This window comes from Eriocheir sinensis, unplaced genomic scaffold (assembly GCF_024679095.1).
Source record: "Eriocheir sinensis breed Jianghai 21 unplaced genomic scaffold, ASM2467909v1 Scaffold126, whole genome shotgun sequence".
Classification (NCBI taxonomy): Eukaryota; Metazoa; Arthropoda; class Malacostraca; order Decapoda; family Varunidae; genus Eriocheir; species Eriocheir sinensis.
This window is the reverse complement of record NW_026110584.1, coordinates 18,471-30,000: the sequence shown is the minus strand read 5'-3', so window position 1 is coordinate 30,000 and position 11,530 is coordinate 18,471. Positions and strand designations below refer to the sequence as shown.

The window sequence follows — 11,530 nt, the reverse complement described above, 5'->3', positions numbered from 1 at the left end:
GAGAAAATGATAAAGAAAAAAAAATGACCTCCGAGAAGGATTAGGATCAGAAAATTATATTAGAGAGAGAGAGAGAGAGAGAGATAATAATATTGTGAGGTTATGCAAGCAGAGAAATATTTTAAAGCATAGTTATTCTCTCTCTCTCTCTCCTTTGATTTATTGCCTAGACTGACTGAGTTGAATTATTATGTATGTATGTATGTATGTATGTATGAATGTGTGTGTGTAAGCTTATATTCATGTGCGTGTTTGATCCCCACGGCTACGCGCGCGCACACACACACACACACACACACATCACACATTTTCTGTAATTGTTTAATTTTTCTTTATTCTTTCTGTCTTTTATTATTTTCCTTCTGTTTTTTTCTTTATCTAGCTAACTATTCTTTTTTATTTCCTATTTTATTTGTCTTTTATTCATTTTCCTTTGTTTTTGTCTTTATTTATTTATCTATCTATCTTTATCTATTTATCTATCTGTCTCTTTCTCTCTCTCTCTCTCTCTCTCTCTCTCTCTCTCTCTCTCTCTCTCTCTCTCTCTCTCTCTCTCTCTCTCTCTCTCTCTCTCTCTCTCTCTCTCTCTCTCTCTCCCTTCTCTCCCTTCTCTCCCTTCCTCCCTCTCCCCCTTTCCCTCCCTTCTCTCCCTTCCTCCCTCTCCACCTTTCCTAAGTTTCCTTTCCTTAAATTCCGTCGCGATGTTGCCTCTCTTTCTATCTTCTATCGATATTTCCACGCTGACTGCTCTTCTGAACTTGCTAAGGGGGAAAGTCATTTTTATGGTCATGTTCGGAGATTTTGATCTCTGTGGGCGTAATTTTTCGTCTGGATTTAGGGGTAGGCGTTGGCTGAACTGGTAGCGTACAGGGCCCACATTCACCGCGTGATGGACGACGCGGGCTCGAATCCCCACGTTACCACCTCGGATTTTTCAGTCACCGCCGAGCGGCTTAAAACTACCCACATGCTGTCCTGAAGACCACCCATCAACCCGGACTCTAGAGGAAGCCGTCCAAGCGAATCAAGAACGAGTTCCGGGGGGCAGCATGAGCCAATGCAAGATGGCGCCACTATAAACACTCGCCTGTGCCAGAACGGGCTGGGCCCACCATCAGGCCCCACCTGGAAGAAGCCATGGGCCGACCATCAGGCCCCACCTGGAAGATGCCTACCGGCGCAATAGGCAGCAACGTAAAAAGAAGAAAAAAAAAAAAAGGACAAATGATTTTTTTACAGTTTAAACACTAGACTATGAGGTACCCCTGATATAATTTTCATAAAAATTGAAGGAGTTTTTTTTTTTAAAGTTTTACACATGCTCAAAAAAATCTTATTCACGGAAAATAATCAAAGTAAAGGAATATCCTTTATATGAGATTTAAATGACACCCAAAGGATCAATACTGCATATTATCATTTGTATATCGCAAATAATAAGTGCACAAAACAAAATCAATTTATGCGGTAATTTTTTTCTGTAAAAACTACCGAAAAAAAATCACAGATCCTACAAACCTCGACATTACCAAATCTCAATATGCAGTTTTGTAGATAATTATTTTCTGAGTATTATGCTGAAAAAAAAAAAAAAAAAAAAAAAGCGTCCAAATACAGGTCGAGATATATAATTCTTTACATTAAAAATTTTATTTTGAGAAAAACGCACTTTTATGTTTAGGTGACAATGTATGGTACAGAGATGTTTTCTAGCACAACACAACTATGTCTCGTTCCTTATCTTACTCTTCTGATAATGTTCAAGAGGTCAGATTTCCAAGGAAGCTCTTTCAGGTCATCTCAGGTCACTTCTACGGGGAGGGTGTGCTCACATTTGCTTTTCCTCTAAGTAGATTTAGGCACCTGGTCCCCTTTTGTATCTTATAATACATGTAGGAATGCACAATGTAATCTAAAAGACAAAATATCAATCCCTCAGAGGGGAGGGTATCATTGGGCGCCACCCAACTCATTCATTGTCGCCAGGTTTATGCATCAAAGCCACCTGGCTGATAATCTGCAGACTCGCGGCTTTTTCTTTCATGTCTCTTTTTTTTTGGTTGGTGTGGAGAAATCCTGGCTTTATCCATTTGTTTTCTTGTTATTGTCGCCTCAGGAGTTGAAGGGAAGCCTGTATAGGCAATGTATCTATTTGCCTCATATCCCAAGTTGTGCTCAAGTATTATGAGCTGAGTCATAAATCTTACCCTTTTTAGGCCAGCAAACTTTGCTTTATTTTGATGTAGCCACAGCTTTCCGCTTACCATAATTACATATAATTGCGAAAAAAATCGGAAAAAGAGGATGCAAATTGAAGATACACAAAGAGAAGTGACAGTATATGTTTAAATCCCCCGTGCGTAGGGTAATAGGTATTTAATTAAAGGCCACCATGACGCTCTAACGCTTGGCAGTGCGGCGCAGTACCTCCGCACGAGCCGCGCAAGTTCATATGGAAATTTAAAAAAAAAAATATATCAACCGCAAAAATGACTTTCCATCTGCTAACTGCATGCCTTCCCCCTCCCGCGGCCCCGCTGCACAGGACTTTCTACTCATGCTCATCCCTATACTGTCCAAACCCCTTATGCAAGAGCTAACCAGCATCTTCACTCATTCATCCCCCACGCTGGTAAGCTCCGGAACAATCTTCCTTCATCTGTATTTCCTCCTGCCTACGACTTGAACTCTTTCAAGAGAAGTGTATCAGGACACCTCTCCTCCCGAAATTGACCTCTCTTTCGGACACCTCTTTTGATTCTTTTTTAGGAGCAGCGAGCAGCGGGCTTTTTTTTTTATTATTGTCTTCCTTTTTTGTGTGTGCCCTTGAGCTGTCTCCGTTGTAAAAAAAAAAAAAAAAAAAAGCGATTTTATATTTCATTCATGGTGATTTGTAACTATTTTCATTATGCATTTTAAAAAGACTGATACATTATATAACATTTTCTCTTGTTTACCGGTAATTATCCTTGACCAATAATTTAACATTCTGCATTTCACATGAATGGTGACAGGATGTTTACCCAGCCCGCCATATACCATGGCATTACATGTGGTCTTGCGAACATTAAGTAAGTGTTTCAGAAACGTAATATGTACATTTTCTACATCCCTAAGAACTCTGTAACCCCAGATCTCACAACCATGCGTAATAATAGGCAACACCATCGCGTCAAACAATTCCAGTTGCAGGTCAACAGGGAGGTCAAATTTCCGGCACTTTCCAATCAAGCTGTACATCGCCCTTCGTCCTTGCTGGCAAAGGTGTTCCTGACACGTTTAAAAGCTTCCGTTAGATTCCATAACAACACCTAAATATTTATACTCCTCAACGATTTTGATCATTTCACCTTTAAACTGAAAGTTGTAGTTTCCTACTTCACATTTATCCTTGGAAAGCATGGTAATTTTAGTCTTGTTACAGTGAATATCTAGCTTCACAATACGTTTACAGCACTTAGGGCAGTGCACATACCTGCTACACTCCCAGACACTATCACAGCGTCACCGCCGTACATTAATACAAGAACTCTGAGCGTGTCATCCAGCCGTTTATCATCAATTTCAATATAGCTATAGTTATTTTCCAAGAGATAATCTTCACTGTCGTTCACGTAAGAGAGAAGTGGTGCCACATTTTCCCCTTGCCTAAGCCCGTGCAGCGTGACTTGCAAAGTAGTCTGGACGATTGGCTGACACACAAGATTTACTGTTACTGTACATGTTTCTTGTTGCCCTAATGATCCCTCCATTAATTCCTGCCTATACTAACTTATACCACAGGCCATCTCTCCACACCAGCTCAAATGCTTTCCTACAAGCAACAGTCAGACAATACAGGTTTTTCTTCTTATGCAGAAACAGATCAATCAATTTTTTTATACCCAAGACATAATCAGTAGTGGAGTAACCCTTAAGTCCTTAATAACATGATTATCATCACGGAACTCTTACGTTAAGCATTCTTGTAAATAGTTTCCCCTAGCAACTTAGTAGAGTTATACTCCTGTAATTATTAACATCCTCTACTTCCCCTGCATTTTTATAAATAGGGATAATAACTCCAAATTAACCAGTCCTCTGGAAGGTTCCCTGAGAGAGAGAGAGAGAGAGAGAGAGAGGGCGAGAGGCTGGGTGGGGACGGGAGACATGTCATGATATCCATCAGCGACAAGGGGTCAGCTAGTCAGCGACACACACACACACACACACACACACACACACACACACACACACACACAGACACGTATTTATACTTAGATAATACGTAATCTTCACGGACAAATGATTTTAGATTTTTGATGATTTGAATTGTCTTTGAGGCTTTATAGTGACGGGAATTAAGGCTGCGAGTTAAACAGACCCTCAAGCCTGTTTCCTGTTTGATGGTAAGGAGCATTAGTCACTGCCTGCCTCTGTGAAGGACAGCATTGCACGCGGTATTTTCAAAGTTTAATACGAAAAAGTGTTTCAGACTGTTTGTGATGTTTTACCTCGTCATCATCATCATCATCATGTAGAAGACATTCATTATCGCATTTCTAAATTGAATTCATGTAATCTGGTATATTTCTAACTACACTATATTATAATCTAATATAATATTATACAATATTATAATTTCACGGTACACACGGTACACACTGAAACGCGTCACTAACATCACCAGTGAATGCGTCACCGTGGTATAGTTGCCAGATACCGCTACCAGGCTAAACATTCTGAAAATCATGACACTACTCTCTAGCGTCGACTGTATATATATATATATATATATATATATATATATATATATATATATATATATATATATATATATATATATATATATATATATATATATATATATATATATATATATATATATATATATATATATATATATATATATATATATATATATATATATATATATATATATATATATATATATATATATATATATATATATATATATATATATATATATATATATATATATATATATATATATATATATATATATATATATATATATATATATATATATATATATATATATATATATATATATATATATATATCTATCTATATATATATATATATATACATATCTATATCTATATCTATATCTATATATCTATATATCTCTATCTATCTATCTATCTATCTATCTATATCTATATCTATCTATCTATCTATCTATATATATATATATATATATATATATATATATATATATATATATATATATATATATATATATATATATATATATATATATATATATATATATATACCTATATAGCTGGGAGGCTAATTCATATGGGCCTGATGGTCGGTCCGGGCCCGTCACGGCGCAGGCAGTTGTTTATAGTGGCGCCATTATTATTGGGTCATGGTGCCCCCCGGAGCTCATTCTTGATTTCACTTGCGCTGTACATCTTCTTGAGTCCGGGTTGATAGGTGGTTTTCAGGACAGCATGTGGGTAGTCTTAGGCCACTCGGCGGTGACTGAAAAATCTCAGGTGGTTAGTATCGGAGGATATATATATATATATATATATATATATATATATATATATATATATATATATATATATATATATATATATATATATATATATATATATATATATATACTATAACCACAGCATCGCCATTCTCCAGTTCTTGTAGTATCTCAGCAATTGTCAAGCTTCTGGAAGAAAAATAATTCAATATATAAGATATAAGGCCTGTGTCTTTTGCTACTCAAACAACTAACAAACATTGGCTATTAGTGTCACAAAAGCCTAGCGTAACCATATGGTAACGCTCACAACTTCTGCTAAATATATCTGTGTTTAGACAAATTATTTTTACTCACTAAATTCAGTACAAGGAACTATATACATATTAATTTTTAATCAGAAAACATCAACAATAAGTATTTTTGAGGATGCTACATGGAAACAGATACAGATACAGATAATGGATACAGGGTGAACTAAACAGATTGTATGACTGGGCGGACAAATGGCAGATGGAGTTCTATGTAGGGAAGTGCAGTATTCTGAGTGTAGGTAGGAACAACCCCTCACATAACTATTCCTTAAATGACACTCCCATAAGTAGGTCTGGGTGCGAGAGGGATTTAGAGATCTTAGTGAGCTCTGATCTCCGTCCAAGGGCACAATGCATTCAAGCTAGAAATCGAGCAAATAGGGTACTGGGATTTATTTCAAGGAGCGTAAGAAACAGAAGCGCCGAAGTCTTCCTCAAACTATATTTAGCATTAGTTAGACCTCATCTTGACTATGCGGTTCAGTTCTGGTCACCCTACTATAGAATGGATATCAAAATGTTAGAATCGGTGCAGAGAAGGATGACTAAGATGATTCAGGGGTTGAGAAACTTGCCATGCGAGGAAAGACTCAAACAGTTAAACTTGCATTCTCTAGAAAGGCGATGGGTGCGTGGAGACATGATCGAGGTTTATAAATGGATGAAGGGCTTTAATAAGGGAGACATTCATAAGGTTTTGTTGGTAAGAGAACCGGGTAGGACACGAAGTAATGGTTTTAAACTGGATAAATTCAGATTCAACAGGGACATAGGCAAAAATTGGTTTACAAACAGGGTGGTGGATGAGTGGAATAGGCTTAGCAGTCATGTGGTGAGTGCCAATACAATTGTCACATTAAAAAATAGATTAGATAAATTCATGGACCGCGATATTTGGTGGGGCTAGATACACGGGAGCTTAGGTTCAGGGGAGCTGCCTCGTACAGGCCTACCGGTCTCTTGCAGACTCCTGTGTTCTTATGTTCTTATGAAAAAAGTAAGGACTTAATTTTGTTGTCTGGCCATGGCTGCAACTTTACAGAACGCCTTCATTCTGTGGCTGCCTACTCCGGATTGGGAAGGCTGAATTCAACAGGCTACCAGGAACTTGTAGGAGCTATCGTACACTAGACTGTGACACGGAAAAATTTACCTCTCTTCACTTCATTTAATCGTATATGCATATGTAGAAAAATATCACGGTCACGCTAGGCTTTGAAGGGTTTATTAATTAATGAAACCGCTGGTTGTGGAAAGCCCCGTCCGCCGCCTCCTTCCTGGAGATCGTCAGGAATCGTCCGTGCCGGTTCAACACCCTGACAGTCGGCCCTGTGCGCGTTGGCTGGGGGGGCGGTGCCTGCTCTGGCTTCTTGAAGTCGTCTTTCCGGGTCTGGCCGGGCCTGTGCTTGCTTCGGTGTTCAGCCTCTGCGAGAGGGAGCGCACGGTCGTCAATGTCGTTATGATATATCTGGTTTACCTCAGCCCGTGCTGCGAGTTTCTTATTCTTTGTGTTAGACGTGGTTTTATCTCTTTTAACAATGCCTTGTTTCTTTTGCTCATAGGCAGTCCTGCTGGCTCCTGTTGCTGCTGGGACGGGTGGAGGCGTCCACTTTGGCAGGACTCGCTGGGGCGTGGCGTGCCGCGCCAGCAGCTGGCCGAGCAGGGAGCAGGGGGAGGCGTACACGCCTGGCTCGAAAAGGGCGGCTTCCAGCACTCGGTAGGCGTGCTGGAAGGCTCTGCGCACGTCCCAAACACGGAAGGAGGACCGCCCCAGGTCGTTGGTGGGACAGAGCGGGTCTTGGATGCAGAGGTCCGCCCGCCGGTGGCCGCGCGGCATCACAATGGGCACGTCTTCCTTACGCAGGTAGCGGCCGCGCCCCACTACGCTGATCCCCGTGCTGGCGAAATTAAACTCATAGCCGTAGAAGGCGAAGAAGCTCACCAGCAGCCACCCGAGGTCGTGCTGGGCGTCCGGGGGAATCTGCAGCTGCAGGAAGCTGGTGACCATGAGGGTGACGGCGTAGGATGACACGCCCCCCGTGAAGACCTCTGCCAGGCCCAGGCCACGCAGGTAGTGGCGCACCAGCAGTGAGATGGGCGCCAGGGCCGGGAAGCGGCGCAACAACTCCCGCACCAGCTCTGCGGCGCGCACGGCCGCCTCGCTGCCTAAGGACACGTCCACGGGCAAGCCCGTCGCCTGGTGCACGAACTTGACCAGTGGAACCGTCGTCTTCTCCAGCACGGTGAGCTGGCCGAGCCGCGCCACGCCCTCCCGCTGGAGGGCGTCGCGGAGTGCGAGCAGTGGAGAGGGTGACGCGGGCCAGTGGCCCAGCAGTGTCGCATCCACGTCGCTGTCTGCCATATAGAGGCCGTTGGCCAGGCTGCCGGTGGCCTCGACGCGCACCTGAGGCCACATTGTGACCACCACACGCCGCAGGTCCTCCACTGGACGCAGGCGACGCTGGTACTCGGCGTCTGAGCCGCCAGCCCACCGATGAAAGTCCAGTAGCTCCTGGTGCAGAGCGCGGCGGCTGCCGTCATAACACTTGGGAGGGCAGTCCCAGGGGGGCGGCGGGCGGGGAATTGGCGGTAGGAAAGAGGCGGTGTTGGCTGGCGGGGGTGTCGTTGTTGAGGGTGAAACAGACGAAGGGGCACGGGTAGGTGTCTGAGGAGGTGCATGGCGTGGCACAGGAGGAGTAACACTGGTCTGCGTTTGGGGTTCGGTTGCATGAACGTGTTTTAAAGTTTTGGCGGACGGGCTAGACTCTGCGGCATGACTTGTATCGTCTGTCGCCTCGACGGTGTTCGTGTTGTCCGCGGCTTGGGAACACTCTTCTTTCTCAATACTTTCTTCATATTCCTTGTGTTCTTCATTTTCATTTTCTTCTTCTTTCTCAATATTTTTTTCATATTCCTTGTGTTCTTCATTTTCATTTTCTTCTTTCTCAATATTTTCTTCATATTCCTTGTGTTCTTCATTTTCGTTTACTTCTTCTTTCTCAATATTTTCTTCATTTTCTTTGTGTTCATTTTTATTTTCTTCTTTCTCAATATTTTCTTCATTTTCTTCCTGTTCTTCATTTTCATTTCCTTCTTCCCTCGCAGTATTTTCATTTTCCTTCTGCCCGTCATTTTCATTCCCTTCCATCTCATTGTCTGTATTTTGTCTGTGGTCTTCTTTCTCAATGTCTTCCTCAGTTTCCTTATGTACTTCATTTTTTTTCTCCTCGTTTGCATTGTCTACTTCATCTTCCTTATTCCCGTCATTTTCCCTTTCCACCTCTTCCTTGCTTTCCATCTCTTCTTCCTTTTCTATCTCTTCTTCAGTTACCAAGTCTTCTTTGGTTTCTGTATCTCCTTTTTCCAAGTCTTCTTCATTTTCCAACCCTTCTTCGCCTTCTGTCTCCGTCTCTTCTCCCATCTTCTCCACACACCCGTCACTCGGGTGCTCCTCTCCTTCATTTCCTACTTCTGTCACCCTTTCCTCACCCGCCTCCTTCCCCGTCGCCGCGGGTGTCTCCGTGTCACGTGGTCCTTCCTGGACACACTCCTTCACCTCCTCCAGGTGTGTTTCTTCTTGCTTTTCTTCATCGCCCCCCTTATCAGGTGGTGTCACGTCCAGGCCTGTTTCTTCACCTCCTTCCCGGCGGGACGGTGGGCTGCAGGCCACGGCAGCCAGGGCCGCCAACATCGCCAAGAGCAGCAGCAGGCCGCCGCAAACTAGCAGAGTTCTAACGAAACCTGCTTGCTCCTCCTCAGCCTGCCGGACCTGCTCGTGCAGGCAGTCCAGATGCCGCTTGGCCCCGGCCAGCAGCCGCAGCACGTCCCACCAGCCGTCGCCGGCGGGGAGGCCACACTCCATCAGGGGATCCCGGGGCGGTGCAGGGCGCAGCGCGCCGGGGAGCCACCAGGCGCCGGCCAGACGCTGCCTTAGCTCTCCCAGCGCCGTTGTGTGTGGCCCGGCGGCCTGCCACTCCCGCCGCGCCTCCAGGAGCGGCCCGCCGTAGCGGGCGGCGCCCCAGAGGTACGGCGCGAGGGCCGCAATGATGCCTGCCAGTACGATTCCGATTTTCTTCTGGTAGTTGTTCATTTTTGTTCCTCTGTGTTTATGAAAAGAGTGTGACAGGAGGCAGAGCGGGCTAGCCTGGGATTGTTCGGAACCAGGATGGAAAGTGAAGGCCTCCACAGACTCAGAGGAAAACTTACAGAGAATGATCGAGGACCTTCACAGGGTGTGAACGTAGACCCAAAGAAGAAAAGGAAGGAAACAAAGGTAATCAGTTGGCCGTGTTCTCCCTTAATAATACAAGACAACGTGTTTTCTGTGTAGAATTAGTGGAAGAAAGGTGAGTGTGGACGCCCCATAGAGGTGGGGAGGGAGAAGAGGGGGAAGGCTAGCACGTGTAATATTAGGATGGGAGGGACCGTTGAGAAGGAGAGAGTATTGGAAAGGGAAAGATGAGCAAAAGAAAAGAAATATTAAAAGGTGGGTTGTTGAATGAGAGAACAGAGAATAGAAGAGGCCTGTAGAAGAGAAGGAAGGAAAGACGTGACGGAGGGGAATCGGAACTGTCAAGAAGTGGCCAAGAAAGGGAAGGGGAAGGATGTGCTGAGGAGGATGACGGGGTGTAAGAAAAACGGGAAGGCAAAAGGGAGGGAGGGAAGAAAAGACGAATGGGGACCATGAAGGAGGGAAAAAGGTTGTACGGGAATAAAGGAAGGTGAGGGTGGTGGAAGGAGGAAGGGGAACCAAAGGAAGGAGGGAGTTAGAAGAGAGAGAGAGAGAGAGAATGTGTTGCAATCAGGATGAGTTTGCCAAGGCGGCGTGGCGAGGAGAGGCGAGGCGAGGGAAGGCGAGGCATCCTGCAGGGTCAAGTTAAAGCTGGAGGCTGCTGAAGGAGGTGCAGCAGAAGGAGGAGAAAAAGAAAGAAAGAAAGAGAGAAAGAAAAAAAGAGACATACGTAAAAGCACAACAATGTAGAATTTTGAAAACAAAGAAAATATTACAAATGGAAGTGGTAAAGAATGTTATGATGATAAGAAAGAACAGAAGAAGAAGAAGAAAGTTCATAAATGTAAATACTAATTATAAGAACTTATTAACACGAAGAAAACAAAATCGTAATGGAAAAGGAAAGAAAGTTGTAATGGTGAAAAGAAGAAGAAGAAGAGGAAGAGGATGAGGGAGAGTATGGTGGCGGCTGTTTCCAATCCCTAATTCTTCACCTCCCACTTACTCTGTACTCACACCGTCCCAGCCATCCTCATCCTGACTTATCATCCCCTTCCTTCCTTCCTTCCTTCCTTCTTTCCTTCCTTCCTTCCTTCCTTCCTTCCTTGCAAACTATCGTCCTTTTGTTCCTCCTCTTCAGTCACCTCACACCCTCACCCTCACGCTCCCTCCTTCTCTCACCATTATGCCGTCCCTTCCTTCCTTCCTTCCTTCCTTCCTTCCTTCCTTCCTTGCAAACTATCGTCCTTTTGTTCCTCCTCTTCAGTCACCTCACACCCTCACCCTCACGCTCCCTCCTTCTCTCACCATCATGCCGTCCCTTCCTTCCTTCCTTCCTTCCTTCCTTCCTTCCTTCCTTGCAATCTATCGTCCTTTTGTTCCTCCTCTTCAGTCACCTCACACCCTCACCCTCACGCTCCCTCCTTCTCTCACCATCATGCCGTCCCTTCCTTCCTTCCTTCCTTCCTTCCTTCCTTCCTTCCTTCCTTGCAA

The 11,530-nt window shown here is 43.9% G+C and overlaps 1 protein-coding gene across 1 annotated transcript in view; it reads right to left on the bottom strand.

The window, feature by feature from the left end:
* LOC126989651 (uncharacterized) overlaps window positions 1–10,411 on the bottom strand; it is a 77,930-nt gene extending 67,519 nt beyond the window's left edge. Inside the window, exon 1 of the mRNA XM_050848249.1 lies at window positions 6,267–10,411. Within this exon, the coding sequence (XP_050704206.1) occupies window positions 7,037–9,895 (2,859 nt within the window). The 5' untranslated portion in view covers window positions 9,896–10,411 and the 3' untranslated portion in view covers window positions 6,267–7,036. The remainder of the gene's footprint in view (window positions 1–6,266) is intronic.
* Window positions 10,412–11,530: the final 1,119 nt, after the last annotated feature.